Below are 17353 nucleotides of genomic sequence, written 5' to 3'. Positions count from 1 at the left end.
TCTAGTTCAGAATGTATGGATTGCGAGCAGCACAATAAAGCCATTGGGTGTTCCATCCTTCTTGAGGGATCAATGATGATCAACATGTGACATTTACACCAGTGATTGCTGTGATTACAACTTCATTCATTCGTGTGGTGTGTGTCAAGCTACAGTATACAACAAACCCTCAGTGCCGGCTGCGTCGCATACACTTTCATCAATGACTTACCTTTTTATTGTCACCGATCATCCTTAACTGGAATGCATTTAAAATGCCATTGATCTTGATAATGCCATGCTGTAATATGACAGTAACAGTTGTACAGGATTCAAGAAGTCAAATTGTAGATGTATGACTGGTAGGAGGTGAGTTATAATCCATCTACCTGACTGATGCTTGGGCTCAGTTACGCATGAAGGAGCGGACAAATAAATAAAACCCATAAAGGTGACACAGGAAATTGATACTTAACAATCCTCTTCAGCAACAAGCACCTGGAAAGAGTCCTGGACAGCAGAATTACTGCCAAGGAGAGGGAGAAGTAGAGGCTAAGAAGGTTAATGGTTATAAAATGAACATAATTAGCTAGAGGCCACCTGTGAAGTTAAGCAACTGGTTTATTATTTGAGCAATGCACACATCTTTGCCTTATTAGATTAAGAAAATTGACCCCCCAAAAAAGGAGCAAGTTTGTTCAACAAAATAGAAAAAGATGAGAGCTAATAATACACTTAGTACTGTCACATATTGTACATGGATGTGATCACTATACTGAACTTTGTCCTACAGTATAATAATGATGTATTAATATAATTTACAAATATATGTACCTGTTTCTCCAACTTTCTAATCAATTTCAACAGTGTTGATCACGATTTTCATGTGCTGGGTCAAGCTTCAGTCTTTTTCAGAACAATATTATATACATCATCGGCAGACTATAAAGGGAACAGTTTTTGGAGAACAAATAATATGCTTGTGGTGCCATGTTTTGTTAACCCTGGTAGCTTACGGCAACCAGAATTGTGAGTCCCTGTTACCCTCCTCTAAATTGGGTTAGTCCTAACGTAACGTTCAACATTATCACCTATCTTGCTCTAGAACAAGAATTTAAAGAATCCTGTAATATGCTCTCTTGCTCTCTCTCTCTCTCTCTCTCTCTCTCTCTCTCTCTCTCTCTCTCTCTCTCTCTCTCTCTCTCTCTCTCTCTCTCTCACTCTATCACTCACACACTTTTTCACTGTTTGTGTATATGCTTTGTTCTAAGAACTGCTTGTGTCAATAAATATGGCCAAATTAAATAGAAATAAACCTCAACTGTCAACAAGTTCTATGCATAACTAAAATGTACATCATACTCAAAATGAGATAATATGCCAAATAGCTTTTGCATTTGAAAATGATACCAGATTTCAATTTGTGTAATTGTCGTTATGTAATCAGAAAACAATTAAAAAGCTTACACCTAATGCTTTCAGGTTTGTTAATTTTAACAATTGGCAATCCTTTCAGTGCAGGGCAAAACCTCCATGGCCATGCAACCAAGTAGTAGCCCTTTTGAAAGAGAAAGACTTGCCCAAACCTGCAGTGCTTGGATGTGCTTATTGAAAGGAAGTGCTCAGAAAGAGGCGGTAAGAGATCTTGTCATGGTGCCCAGTGGGTTCTGAGTCTTGTGGTTGGACCGCTGGAAAGACTGCCTTGTCTAGATGATTAATGTTGGGGAGCTTGAAGGCAAGAGCCAGGCAGAAGCTTGTGGGGAGAGATTGTGTAACATGAATGCACAATATCACAGCGTTTCTTATTCTGGCCAGAGCATGGGTTAATTGAATGCTGTTTGGGCCAGATCCAGGACTCTTTAATCATTTAATCTTCACGCCAATAGAAAATGTTATTCTGTGTAGAAATTAAAAGGATAAACATGACACTGAAGCTATACTAGCCACAGGAAATTTTATTTTGCAAGTGTTTCAATACATTAAGAGAAATATCAAAGACATTTATTGTACTGTCTGTAACAAAAATATAACATCCTTCCATATGAACACATGCTGTTTTATCATTCCAAAGCTTGGCTAAACATATTTTTTGCTTTTTAAAGATGCTTATAAGAAGTGAAAATTAGGTCAGGGGACAACCGTCAATATATTACACACAAGGAAAATAGTACATCCTTACGGTAGGATGTAGGACAGTTTATAAAAAATATGTAGTAAACATGCATACATATACAAAAGGTCTTATTTATGAATCAAAACACGTATAGACACAAAAATAATTTAATGATTTTGGGGAACTATTTCGCTAAATGTTAGACAGACTCAAAACTTGAGCTAAATCTACAAGAAGCCAAACGGCAAATAACTCAGACTTACGCTAATCTTTTGGGACCACACAGACATTTAAAGGCATGCAGGTACATTAAAATGAAACATTCCGGAAAAAGATCATACAAACAGATGTTAAAGGTGTGTCATGCTTTTTCACAGGTAAGTGTAAGTCGAGTGATTTAAGGGGTCTGGGAGAAGCCCATCACATTTATAATAAGCATTCATGTCAGCGTAGGAGAACCGAGTATCTTTGGATACAGAGGAGTTTTTTAGGAGACACGTGGGCCAATGACTGCTCTCAGCCAGAGATATGAAAGACTGAGGACCAGCTGCTGCAGTTGCAGGTAAGGTTGTATGGGGAGGGCCAATAGAATTAGCACAAATGTATTGGCTGCTGCTTGCCTTAGTGTGAGGATCAAGGGCTGAAGAATGGCCATAGTCTATGAGAAACAGGTTTGGAGAGACAGAAGATCTGACCACACATGTACCGTTGAGTACTGAGTACCCACTGGAAGAACCAGGGCAGAGGGAGGCCGTGCTGGTGGAACACTGAGATGATGGCCCTTCTGTCTGTCCGACCTTGTGGTCCTTCTTGGACTTCATGCGGCGGTTCTGGAACCAGATCTTGATCTGGCGGTCGGTGAGCTTCAGGCCAGCAGCCATCTCCAACCTACGATCCCGATCCAGGTAGGGTCTGAAGTGGAATTCCTTCTCAAGCTCCACCAGCTGGGTGCTCGTGAAAGTTGTTCGGTCCCGCCTCCCTCTGTCTTTACCCTTCACTGGAAGATATGGCTCGCCTCGACTGTTGACTGGAAATCAGAGGCATAAAAAGAACTCTAATCAGCTGATCAGTTTTTTTCATATTCTAGATCTCAACAACCATTACCAATTCTAACTCTCCAATATACAACAGTTTAACTGATCAACTTTTCCGACAGTATATGTAGAGAATATTGGAGTTGCCTGTGACAAGATGTTCTATTTCTTGTCTGAGACCACAGTGCTTGGGGAAACTTTGCTCCTGTACAGGCACAGTCTAGGGGAAACATCTGACACCTCCAATGCTGTGTGACAACACACATTAATCACACCTACACACGGAAGCGTACCTGTCAAGTCTTCATTTCAGTCACTTAAAAGGTACCTTGGGACCACCACTGAAAACAACCACCCTTGGGCAAGTGCTATACCAGCCTTCTTTTAAGAACTAGGTCTTGAGATAAATACAGTAGATATCTTGCTTTTCTGCTAAAAAATACCTACTTTTTACAAACGACTCAATACAGTTCTAAGATTGTCTCATGTACATTTGGCAATGGGCAAGTCATATTGTAGACAATATATCCAGACTGAGCTATTCCAATAAAAATCAGTACAACAATAAATCCACAAACCCACAATGCCACAACACTTTACAATATGAATGAGTGTTACACACTTGTCAGTATAGGAATAAAAATGTGGACTTTATAATATAATGAGAAAGCTATTCCTATCAGAAATCAAACAAAGATAGTAGAAAGCTATTCACAAATAGTTCTTACGTTTCTTTTTTGAATTCCTTCTGAAAGATTTCTCCTGACCTTAATATGCTTCTACTATGCCATGGATGACCCATGAGAAAAGAAAGTTTAGTTCTTGCAGATTGTTACAACGACAGTTCAGATTCTGTTCTGCATTTTGTGTAATTGTATTTACCTAACTCTTGTAAATCTGTCGTTCTCCGGTCGTTGGTACGCCGCCAATCTTTCATCCAGGGGAATATCTGCCTTGATGAACAGCGGCTAGTAGGTGGACAGCAACTCTTCAAACTACTGATAACCTCTTTGCTACTGCTATCATTTTTGTCCACCGAGTTCAATACGCTCCAATATGTGTCAGCCTGGTACCACCTGGCGTTGGCAGAAGACGGGACGTTCTGCTGGACAGGTTGGAGTTCTCCAACTGCTGTCTCTTGGCCTCCATTTTTTCCCGCGCTCAGTCCGTAGATGTATCCAAACTTGCTCGAAGTGGTGCCCTGCACATGACATGGTAACACATATCGGTGGCCTGCCATATCCGTAAACTGCAGTTCGTCGGTTTGAAAAAAATCGACTGAACTATGCCCTTAATTTATATTGATAAATTAGCTTTAATATTCAGTTCAAATAATCTAATAAGCAAGGAAGAGGAGATTAGATGTGCATTTAGACTGTTTTCAGGACTCATATTTACAAGCATGGTGCCGTGGAGTCACGTGGGGCCGTCCTCCAATAATGGCTTGCTGGAGTTGCAAGCACAACTTCATGGCTACGGCTCCTGAGGTTTTTTTTCCGATTATCCAGACAGAGTAGCAACATGCCTGCACGCCTTCACCTATGGATGAAAAGCAATTAGAATATGAATAGTGATACCGGAGTAGAGTTGATTAATCAGTATGCAATATAAGAGAAAGACACCGAAAGGGGAAAGATGCTGAGAGCGAGAGTAATAGAGAGAAATGATGGGTCGCCTATAAAGGGACTTCCACATCATGAAACCAAATGTTTATAATATTTAAGTAGCTGTTCATTGTGGTTCCTGTGTGAGAAGATGTTCTAAAAGACTGAAAACGGCGATTGAAAATCACTTCGGTTTCCAAAGTATGTGGTAGGTTATTGATATAGCCTATCAAACACACCTGCAATGGATTCGATTAACCTACTTCGATCTTTGAAGGACCAGTTTCAAGATACAATCGATGCCATAACAAAACGTGTACTGTAAAAATATTGTACGTGAATGTATAATTTAAATATATGTTTGATATTAAGAATGTGTTATCAAATTAAACGTGATGTGTCTTATTATTATGTGAATGGACTTAAAATGTTATACACAAACTGGGCATGAGCGAAAACGTCATCGTATGTCTATTAATTTTCATCTTTTTAATTTGGTCTAAAAATCTGGCCGGTCTTCAGTGCGTAGGTTATCATGCTCATTCACTCTACGTAAGAATAACTCTAGGTAGCAGGTTTTTGCAGACTTAATTCTCTTAAGGATTTATTCGATTCTATGGGAGTGGTCAAACAAAGGATTTTGACAATCATTGCCACACAAAGACAACGAGATCAGCTCAAAAGAATCTTCTGGACACAAGCATTGGATCGAACTTTTAGGCATGTATTGGTCGATTTCAATGTTGACGTGTCTTGTTTTGTTACGTCTGTCAAATTGTAATCATGTTTTGTGATATTATTTCGATAGAACCCCCACTTCTGGCTTTTCTCAGCCGTGCCCAGACAACAAAGAGATAGAAAAAAACATACAGTGCAAGCCCTGCTCAATCCATACTTTATTTAAACACTGTGCTTCATATACAATTAGTCTTTCTTGTTCCCATTTGGCTTCTTAGCATGGTAATAGGCGACTGTAATTTTGGGAGGAAATGCTGTTGATTACTTTACGAACCATATTACAATCATGACAAACTCATCGAAACAGTTAAGTAGGGAGACCGGGGCTGGTTGTCACACGGGTTGGTTGTCACAGAGCTCATTACAGCCACACTAGGGGGCGCTGTGTAAAATGGTTCTCAATGTGTGCCCTCTTTGTCTGAGCTCATTCATGTTGTCAGTATGGAAATAGAGCTAGCATTCCTGGCACAAGAGAATACATTCACATTTCAATATTAACTATTTACTTTTGCTTAAAATGTCTAATGTATCTTTGTATGTTTAACTCATCTCTATGTTGTAACTTTTGTTTAAGAAGGGAATAGCTAGACTTTCAGTACTTTTATCAGATGCTAGGTCAAGCCATGTGGTTGCTAGCTAAACATTTAGCTCAAGAGTTCAGAGGGGGGGTTGGTTGTCACACTGGTATGGCGGTTGGTGGTCACAGTTTAAATATACAGCAATATTTGTTACAAAAGTTTTTTAAATTTTGTAATTCTAATTTTATAATATTTCTATGCCTGCCTCTTTCTGTGGATGAATAAACATCCAATTAAACACAAATGGATTTAAACACAGATGGCAGAAACTGTATTGGTTAACACATTACATCTTGTTTTAAGAAAATGTGTAATTGTTTGGTATCTCTAGGTTAAGCAAAAACATTATTTCTTGTTACAAGTGCATTGGCATTGACAGTGACAACCAACCCCACCCCCTGTGACAACCAACCCCGTAATTCTCAGAGTGTATTTTGTGGCTTATGACTTCATGTTAAAACGTGTTATGTTGATAAAGGTGATATTAATTCACACCCATTACCTTAAGCTTTGGACCAATAATGAAATTCGGCTTCTAAAATGTACTGGTGCTGAGAAATACTGGCGAGTGTAAAAAGTGTGACAACCAGCCCCGGTATCCCCTAAAAATATGACAAGAACACCTGTGTAACAATAAAAAACGCAGGCTCAATAACTATTAAACCCTACCCCTTTTAATAGTAAAATCAGGGCACTTTAAAATGCTAACAGATATAGGCTACCTTTTGGAATGATATGGTTTGTTTGTCTAACATTGCCATTATATATCTAAATGAAGGAATAAATACTATACTATACTACTAATAGTCTGTACATTTTTACCACTGTTTCAATAAACCAATGCAACAACGCTGCCGTGAGAAGACTCCGGGGATGGCTCTCATCGGTGATGGATTATGCACTCTGGGTTGAATACCATGGCTGAGCTTCTCGTTGCTCAGATGGGCTACCTGCTCTATCAGTTCACTATGTTGCCACCAAGCACGATGGAGTATCCTCAACCCTCTAAGATGTACCAGACAACTGCTCTACGTAACCAACGTTTATTTAACCCTATTATTTAACCCCCGTGGTGTTCATGTTTGTGTTAGGTATACTCATCCAATGTTCACGGGTCTGATGAACCCAAAATAGTATTGGGGGTTTAAAACAATATCAGTCATAACAATTTCTGTAAACGAATCACCACTTTGCACCTGGCTGTTGTAGCTACAGTGTTGGGAAAAAAGTCAATTTCTTACATAATATAACAGTAATCGAATAATGTATTGTAACAACATCGTGCAGGTTCCTGCAAGCCATTTTTGTAGTTTCACACACTATAGGTAAAAAGTGCAAAAAAGCAGGAGACTGTCAGACATGCAGGGAGACATACAGGTTATTGATGCTTTGTTTGAACAGCAGCACCAGAGAGGAGGAAGACAGATGGCACACAGCAAAACCTTTAGTTTAATTTGTCACTTTTTTCACTTACAAACTTACTTTTACCTCCAGGTAAAGTGGACACGAAACACCTAGGCCTAAGTAATGTGTAAGGGGGGTGGACTGAATGAAAAATGTGTACTTTTACATGTTCAGAAAATGAGCCAAGGCTCAGGATTGATCAAAAAATTAATTGTATAATCAGTAAACATAAAAAATGGGTGCCACAGACCCGAACACCACACAAGGGTTAACACATCACAACACTTGTAAGCTATCATGGTGAAAATAAATGACCTGTTTGTAGCCTATTAGGCTACTATAAGGAATAACGGTAAGACATTAGATTCTGGCACTCGAATAGCCTATTGATATGCACGAAGAGATAATCAAGAAGAACATTAACTATTGCCTTCTTGAATTTGAATTGTGCCACAGTTCCAATATAGCTAAAGGCTATAGGGTGGAAAATAATACAATAGGCTTACTCGAGTTTTCCTTGGCTATTTACTGTAGCCGACCAGAACATATATATAAGATACAAGTTGACTTATTTGCTTTATAAAACCACTGTGCATTGCATCATTGGTTTTAAAATTCTGACATTTTCAACGGTGTCTCTAAACTTAATAATAGCCTAATTTACTTAGGGGAGCTTTGTGGACGGTTCAGTGAAGGCCCAACTACGCCAATGGATATTACACGGACGTTATACGAAGAGACTATGTGCCATTAATATCGCCATCTTATGTCAGTGTGGGTGCAAGTATCCTATTATTTGTAAGAATTAAAATATTATAGTCCAACTAATATATGATTATTATATAATCATATATTAATCATATATTATATTCATATATTATAATATGATTATGTTACTTTTTGATCCTTGTTTTTGTTGTTTACTGCAGCCCAAGTGTTTATAGGCAAACTGGCACCATCAGACGCTCCTTTAGAGAAATCAGAGAAAGTAATTAAATTCCCTTGGTTTTCCTTGCCTCAAACCGTTGAACACATTCGCTGAATTTGAGATATAATCTATGATATACTAGCTCAGCACGAGCACGACCATAATTTAGCTCCTCGCGCCTCCACCACAATTCTCCGTGAACTCTGTTTGAACCGCCTCTGTAGCAATAAATCATTTTTCTCTCTCGCACAAAAGCGCGCCGGTCGCTCTGGGTGTCAACCCTTTTACAATTCCTCCTTACCTTCTGCGCGCTCTTGGTTGCTGGCACAAACAGCTACAGAAGTCACCGATAGGTGTCTATAATTTGCAATGATGAGTAACAATGAAACTCAAACCAAGCTGGTAACACAGAATACCCTTTTTCGGCCACATTTTACACAAAAAGGTTCGTTTTCATTTAGTTCGTTTTTGTCGAAGGAACCTGTTCTCGTATTTTCAGGCGACAGAGCAGGCCAGATAAGAAGAGACGGAGGGAGCTGGGGAGAGGACGTTAATGGGCAAAGGATGTTGTCGGTTAAAACGGTGCATACAAATGGCCCTGTCTTGGCAGAGCTGGGAGAAGATTTATATGCGCAGCGCCCTATATTGCTGTAAACAATGCAGAGTGAAATGAAAGGACTGGAGTTTGCAGACTGTACTTAATAAGTTAGGAAAAGATACACATTGGCAATTTCCCAAACGCATGTCCTGTCTTGACTTGAGCATATTTAGAATGTTGCGCATTAATGTGCAAACATATTGGCAAGTTTTCTTTGGCATATGCGCCTGGGTGGCTGAGTATCTGCTAAAGCATTAACCCTAACCCAATCCAACATCTCTTAAAATAGATATTATATGAGAAGACTAAATCCATACAATCTACATTTGAAGCTATGACACCATTTTAGACGGGTGCATGAATGCATACTTGGAGGGATACATGACTTGTCTTTATAATGTGGAGTGACCATATTTAGAGATAGCCTATGATATTTAAATGTATTTTGATAGCCCGTGATAAACTTTTTTGGTAGTCAAGTGTTTTATTATTTTGCACTAGATCACAATGATCACCGTGTTGCGCCCCTCACACAATTCCTTAAACAGGAACATTCCCAAATTATGGCTCTCTGTAAACAAGGTTTACCTTAAGTTGCAACCAATGACAACCAAAGGCATTAATGCATAACATCAACTGACAGCTAACTGGTTCAGCAAAAAGGGTCTACCTTTCTCAAAACGTTCTGTGTTGTGAGAGCACACTAGAATTTGAAGACATATAGGCTGAACATGCAACTAGTGGTCAAACAGAAACCTGGTAACAATTATTGGATTAAATGTACATTTAGTCATTTAGCAGACGCTCTTATCCAGAGCGACTTACAGTAAGTACAGGGACATTCTCCCCGAGGCAAGTATGGTGAAGTGCCTTGCCCAAGGACACAACGTCATTTGGCATAGCCGGGAAATCGAACCAACAACCTTCTGATTAATAGCCCGACTCCCTAACCGCTCAGCCATCTGACCCCTGAAATGTAGTTGAAAACAATTAATTTATATTAGCCAACGTCTAATTCAGCATCTTTAAAGGGTAAAGTTGTCAATTTTTTATATTTTGAAGGTGATATGGATGCTCATTCACACTCATACACTTGTCCGAAGCAGACGTTGTACATCTGCTCTCTGGGGCTTAATGGACGGGAGAGTAGATTTACGGATTAATGACACACCCACCTATCTGGTCAATGCGAGAGCCGCCATAATAACACGGTGACCCTTGTTTCAACTCTGTGCCTTTATGCAGCTGCCACGGTTGTCTTTAAACAGACTAGCCAACAATTCTCTCCTCTCAGACCTAGGGCCCACATTAGTTGAACACAACTCTCACCTGCGGCAAGTAGGCCTACAGTTACTTGATCGTATTGAAACGATTTGACGGCAGTTTTAAGAAAGCATGTAAGACATTGCACGTTTATTGTAAAGCAAGTGGACTTGCGACAGTCATAAGTAGGCCTTGTATAGGCTACTGTAAAATAGAATACGTCCTGTCCTATACTAATAGAGGCCTAATTTAAGGCAAATACGTCTTAACAACGTATCATGGGTATTTGTAATCTATGCAAACTGTCGTAATATGTTGGCAAGGCTGATATATGACTAGGCTATATGATCTCTCAAACTCAACATAATACTTAGTGGATTTCAAATTAGAACATCTTAACAAAAAGTTTAAATACATGGACATGAGTGCCTGCTGAAATAGGGTGTGATATAGCCTAAATGAAGTTGGCACTATTGGGGTAAAAGGTTTTATGCCATTTCACAGATCCAGACATGGTCATAGCAGGCTACAACTACGTGTTGGTGTGAGCCCATACTAGATTAGTTGCAAAACAATGAACATAAACTAACATAACCTGGAAATAATTATTTTCTACATTCTTAATTATCCTGGGCACATCAACCAAACTATTAGTGAATTGGGTGCCAATGAGACGTCACGGTAAATACTTTCTAAATAGGCTACTTTCTAAATCAACAAAAGAATGTTGCATTAAACATGTATATTTACATGAGAATATTGGATTGCAATTGACATGTCCAGTCCGGGCAATAAGACAGGAGATACGTGGCTATATGTTTTATTTAGAAAAAAGGCATTAATTCGCCAAATTGCATTGTAACAAGTGAGTTTGTTGTAGGCCTAATTGTATAGGCAATGCGTAAAGCATGATACGAACCCGTCCTTTTGCAAGTTTGCCATGCACTCTCGTGACATGTGATACTTAAATTTGTTTAAATCCTGCAGCATGCAACCATTTTCCGAAGCCTCTACCCTGAGATGCCGTATCACCCTACAAAGCAGCTAGTATGTCTGTCATCACTATTGGGTATGTACACACTGCACTTAAGAGTAAGCCTATACAGATTAACTCGCGTGTAGGATCAAATTACGAGCCCATTTTATAACTAGTTGAGATTTAAACATATTTTTGTCTATTTCATTCGTTAAATATCAGAAGCGATAGGAGGCCGAGCGGAAAGGCTTATAACTGCTCTGATTACCAATCACGACAGTTTTTATACAGGATCGTCATGTAGGCTATTATACTTCCAAACATTACAGCTAGGCTTATTTGCAAAGAAAGGCCTATGGAGTAAAATGTTTATTCACATTAGAAATAAAGCAACACGGTCACGGCCACTGGTGATTTAAAGACAACTTTCAATATTAAATGCAATAAACAAACAGAAAGCGCATTTGCATAGCCTATCGCCGACTTTTGTTAAGAATTCATATCTGATTTTGCATGATCACACTCACATAAACCGCTCCAGGGGCACAATTTGCAGGTCCTTCAAATTTGGAGGGTGTCCTTAAAGGTTAGCTAGACGCGCAAAAGAAGAGAGTTGGCCGAAAGTTCACCGCTTTCTCGGGTCACCACGGAGCCCAACAAAAGAGTATCACATTCAGAGGTGCCCTTCCATGGACCCATCAATAGGCCCATCGCAGAAAAACCCACAAAGAAAGTCAGTGCACTGACGAGGGCAAGGGGGACCAACGAGGGTACACAGAAGGTACACGTATAGAGAGCCCATCGGGTCATGGGGTTGAAAAGGTCGGCCATCCTGACTGAAATGAGTCTAATGGGACAGAAAATGTGTCCTCGGGGTGAACTCGGACTTCTCGTGGTTCGCCCCCTAACTTCAATAAAGTACCTTTTCAGCTTCGCGACATGGAGGCGTCAGACCCTTGAAGGAGAGTGGAGGGATGCTGCGACTGTGGCGTGCACATTCATTCCTCTCATCTGTCCGGCTACATAAAGGCTTATGAATTTAGTTCTCAGCGCTTTGCAACGCCATTCCAAAGTCATGTCCAAGTCAATCTTAAGTTTAATTTAGGCTTCCATATCAAGACTCCACGTTGGAATTTCCCTTTTAATTAATTAAACCAACTATTGAAAATATGTTGTTGTTATTATACGTAATTATTAAAGCTCAAAAACATTTCACTTTGGAGTGCAAGATTGATTAACCAGAATACCTCGGCCCTTTGTCCTCCTCTGCCCCCCACCTAGCAAGGCGTTTTCTGATGTCCATTCAAGTCACACTGTTTATATATTCTCTTAGGCCTACATTCTTGCACGTTGTTGATGACGTGTGTTTTTTACTTTGCCCACTGCAACATACAAATATTCGTATATTATTAGTAGGCTATTGATGATGACCAACTCTAAATAGAAAGAAGAAGCCTTGTGACTATAATGTAAATACGGAATTGAAATTGTAAAACGAATAGAATGTATGCATTTCATACAGTGGCATCGTAATAGGGAAGCCAAAGGGCACCAAAGACTGTTTTCATGAGAGGACTAGGGCTTCGTATTTTCAATAGGCCCTGACGCAGGCCTTGGCTACTTACCAAAAATAGATATGGCGATGACGTTGCTAGTAGACGTTTTTAAGCGCCACCTTTTGAACAATATCTTGTCAGAGACAAGCATTTTTCAAGTGTATTTTGATATTAAACAAAACGCCTTAAGAACAGTACTTTCAAATATGTTATGAGTTTTGTTACAATGTTTTTTTTGTGTACGAACTGTCTATATTAGGCTACATAGGCCTAGCATGGCCTAGTCCTATCAAAACAATCCATAACAAAGGATACGACGGTTTGTTTTTCTTGGAAATAATTAGGCCTGTATTATTCAAAATATTGTCATGATTCTAGATTGCTTCTAGAGTACAAGGCCTCCACCGCCCTAAATCATTTCTCTCAACGTTACTGCCTAAACCAGGAGAGCATGAGACCATGACACATTATACTGAATTGTTGTCTACGTGTGGATTCAGACCGTATACAAAATCCTTGGTTTAGCTTAGCTAAAACCATAAAATGTGACCAGACACTTTTTATTTCAAACAATATCAAATGTCTATATACAGATCTATGAGGTAACAAGTAGTAGCCCAAATAGTTATCCAGTCCAGCCAAATAAACTGGTCGTAAGCCTATTGCTTGCCAAATTCAGAGAATATATTTGAGATTGAAGAACATGCATGCACCACATTATGTCCAGACATGTACTGCATTTCAAGTTTTATTCAGAAATTATTCAAATTTAATTGCACAGGCTATAAATAGGGATTGTAGTTTAAAAAACACAGAGGACAATTTAACACTGAATTAAACGTCCCTATGTAGTATGGCCTATACTTACAATCCGTTACTGATGACTGAAAAAGCTGCACTTCAATTCCGTAACATAATTACGCAAGCAACATAAACACGTTTGACAAGAGATCGTCTTGGACATCAAAAAGTCACATTTTTAGATTTCAACATCTGAAGAAATACAAAACGTGGACGATAGCTGAGCAAAGCAGCTAAAAACGTAGTTCAACCTCAATGGTTATGAATGAATTTCAGGCAAGCGAATGTAAAACTAGTAGACACTCACTGTTTTATTGACCAATATGATTATCACAAGTACACTAATCTCCGTTTATTGCATTTCACAATAATTTGCGTTGAACGGCCTAAAACACAACATCTACATCACAAAACTAAATTGTAATTAAAAATTCTGTATTTGAAATATGCGAGGTAATTCACACATTGCCTAAACATACACGTTCAAGACCAATGGTGTGTGTTCCAGCTTTTTACCAAAAATAACCTATAGGTCTATAATATCCTTCCAGTGTTGTTGAAATAAATAGATTGTGCATTTCACCTTGGGCAGAGCAAAAGAATAGCCCACAATAACATTTTGATAAAATGTACATTTTTCCTTCATTCAAAACAATTTTCATTAAAAAAACAATCTCATTTTTGTTTTAAATAAATTAAACCCTGTGTCACGTAAAAATTATCCATCGGTATTCGCATTAATCCATGCTATATAACATGCATTTTATATAACTTTGGACTAAAAGGAAACCGCACAAGATACCTACGAAAACAAAATATATCATGTTCTATAAATAACCAGTCATTTTTCAGTCTTCCATGTTCAAGGGGTTCGCCTTTATAACCGTGTAATATCCTCGCCATGCTGTGCTCCGGAAAGTTCATCGGGTGTAGACACAACGTTAGTAGCCGAGGCAGCGGCAACTGCGCCGGCAGCTGAAGTTGTGTTGGACCCGGAGGATATGCCCGTTGAGGAGGAGGAAGATGACGATCTGACTTTGGTGTTAGGAAGCCTATGGTCTTTTTTCCACTTCATCCTGCGATTCTGAAACCAAATTTTGATTTGACGCTCGGAGAGAACCAAGGAATGAGCAATCTCGATGCGCCTTCGCCGTGTTAAATATCGGTTATAGTGGAATTCCTTCTCCAATTCTAAGACCTGCTGCCGAGTATATGCTGTCCTAGACCGCTTGGCGTCCGCTCCATTGTAATTTGGGTTCACTGGACAGGGAGAAGTAAGGAGAAAAGGAAACAGAAAGGGGGAATGAAGGGGTAAACAAGAATAGCCTTAACTTATTATATATCCATGTTAATGAGGGGCATAACGTTATTTTTTATGTGTGATTGTTTTCGTCTTCAAATAATCTAAATGGGAAGTTAAGAACTTCTCCCTGCAGTCAGAGGACACCCACATCCAACATGCGCTAAATTATTAATGTAAGATTACAAAGCCCTGTCTTTTTAAAATTCAGCTCTCCCTCTCTCTCCATCGCGCAATACATAACAGCAGAAGCCACATGGTGATACGGCTGCCCTGAGTATACCTCGGCTATAAAATTTATGGTGGGTGTAATTACCAATGCCGAGTCGTAAATCCGCCTCAATTGTGCCATTTCAAAGGCTTCTCTGCTATCGTAGCAGGGGCTGGCAACGAGAGGGGAGTAAGAGGGACTGATAAAGGGAGGGAAAGGGAGAGAGGAGTTAGGAGAGCTGGAGAGGATGCAGAGAGATAAACACACAAGTTTCCTACCAGTGCTGACGTGAATTTTCTTCATCCAAGGGTATACCACTGGCTGCTTGGAGGAGGCTGCGCTGTTTGGATGCTCCGGTGTAGCTTGGTTGCAGGCGGAGGTTGCAGCCGGTGGGGTGGATGGGGACATTGATAACTGTGGGGTCTCACATGAGGCCGGTTGTCCTTTTCCTGCAAGCAGGTGTGCCGAATGGGGTAGTCCATGTCCTCTTGGTGTGTCAGGTTCGGGGATGCTTGGACAGTTATATTGGCGTTCTTGGTAGCTCGCCCGCGGAGGATATAACTCCTGATGGTGATGCTGGTAGCCAGGGTCCCTTGCGCGGCTATAATATTCTGGACTATGTTCTGGGATGTAGCTATTTTGCGAATATTCCTCACATGGAGGAAATTTCGGATCAATGTAGTTAGAGTCCATCAAATACGAGCTCATGATCATTAATTTCGGGAGTGGAAAATAATTTTTCTAGCTTTGTCGTTTTTCTGCTCCATAAAGCCCTCCTACTTGCGAGCAGCCCTGTAAAGTTACTTTTACCACGTGACCCCAAGGCCCAATAGCAGAAGATGAGGTAGTCCCCGGATAAGGAACCAGAGGTATCAAACATACCTACGGTTACCATTGTGAGCATAATCTCTCTCTCTCTCTCTCTCTCTCTCTCTCTCTCTCTCTCTCTCTCTCTCTCTCTCTCTCTCTCTCTCTCTCTCGCTCTCTCTCTCTCTCTCTCTCTCTCTCTCTCACTCTCACTCTCACTCTCTCTCTCACTCTCTATCTCTATCTCTCTCTCTCTTTCTCTCTGGTTGAGTTAGCCACTAAAGCAGTTGATCTGCAGCAAAACATGCTGACTAAGCCCATTCTGCAAACAACATTAACTTGTAATACATCTCCTTAAATAATGAAATTATAAAAATAGATAATGTACAGAACACTGATAGCCACTTGCAGTCATTATGGTATAGCTTCTCAAATCCATAGCTGCCAGGACTATGCATACTCACTGACAATGCTGTTGTACATGGGAATAGGGATCTATTCTTCACACTTGTACCTGTACGAAAGAGCTTAGAACTATAAAGTGGAATGGGGAGTGGGAGCAGACGATTCACTTGGCCGGCGTAGTATTTCAGTCGCCCATGTATTCCTGTAGAGACGTATTTGCGATTGTTAGTACTGAACACAAATTCGGTTCTACAGGGTACATATAGACAACTAATGAGTTTGGCTTATGGAAAAGGCGTTCTCCCAAGAAAAGTAAAAAACGTATGTAGATGACAATTAATGGAAGAGCAAAAACGTGCATTAAACTGCTTGATATAAAAGTCAAATGCAAACAAGATGCTGATCTCAATATGACGGACACACTAATCTGCATGCAGTGATTTGCTTTAGTGATCAGTTTGAGACATATATGTGTCCATTGAAAACTGGAAAATATTTGCTCTGTTCTCCTCTATACGCGTATACAGCTAAGTGCATTAAGACTAACACACACACAGACACACACACAGGCCTAGCAAGATCAGTGCCCTGCCTTTGAGGTGGCTCTTATATGAATATTCAGTCACGAACACGGTGGATACAAAGCGTCCGCGTGACAGCACAGATGAAAAATAAGTTTCTATTGTCCCCAACGATTTCTTGTTCTGCCCATTACCATACTGACCGCCCGGTAACCTTTCTGCCTGCCATTCTAAGAAGTTAATGAGAAAAGCCCAGATGAAAAATGTTAGATCAGACATATGACCTGTTACATTATTAAAAGAAGAAAACACAGAGATTGTGAATAGATTAAACTATCTTGTTTGGACATGTATTTTGACAGTCCAAAATATAGGTTCCGTATTGTATTATTTATTTATTTACTGTGGACATTGTTGCCTTGTCTTTATTTATGTCTTGTTTCTTCTTATTTTTTCCAGACTAAAAACAGTAGCCAATCAGTAACCTTAACAGAGTAGACTACATCTGTATAGTACGAAGAAACTATCTAAACACAA

General features: G+C 39.7%; 2 protein-coding genes across 4 annotated transcripts in view; both read right to left on the bottom strand.

Annotated features, from left to right (window-relative positions):
- Positions 1-1932: 1932 nt before the first annotated feature.
- The window catches only part of LOC134018640 (homeobox protein Hox-A3-like), a 30090-nt gene continuing 14669 nt past the window's right edge, over positions 1933-17353 (bottom strand). The window contains exons 3-5 of one of the 3 annotated variants that reach the window (XM_062458751.1): positions 4525-4665; positions 4009-4327; positions 1933-3119 (exon numbers count right to left, since the gene is read on the bottom strand). In XM_062458751.1, coding sequence (XP_062314735.1) covers positions 2464-3119; positions 4009-4327; positions 4525-4530 — 981 coding nt within the window. In that variant the 5' untranslated portion in view covers positions 4531-4665 and the 3' untranslated portion in view covers positions 1933-2463. Of the gene's footprint in view, positions 3120-4008; positions 4382-4524; positions 4830-17353 lie in introns of those variants that run through there. The other 2 variants (XM_062458752.1, XM_062458750.1) reach the window with 2 other exon arrangements.
- Positions 13553-16486, bottom strand: LOC134018641 (homeobox protein Hox-C4a). The gene is made up of 2 exons (XM_062458753.1): positions 15362-16486; positions 13553-14832 (listed from the first exon to the last, which is right to left on the bottom strand). Exons 1-2 carry the CDS (start codon positions 15795-15797, stop codon positions 14450-14452), a joined length of 819 nt encoding a protein of 272 aa, XP_062314737.1. The 5' UTR covers positions 15798-16486; the 3' UTR covers positions 13553-14449.

The sequence above is a fragment of the Osmerus eperlanus genome, chromosome 4 (assembly GCF_963692335.1).
Source record: "Osmerus eperlanus chromosome 4, fOsmEpe2.1, whole genome shotgun sequence".
Lineage (NCBI taxonomy): Eukaryota > Metazoa > Chordata > Actinopteri > Osmeriformes > Osmeridae > Osmerus > Osmerus eperlanus.
Note: the sequence above shows the minus strand (reverse complement) of the source record. Positions and strands in the feature narration are given on the sequence as shown.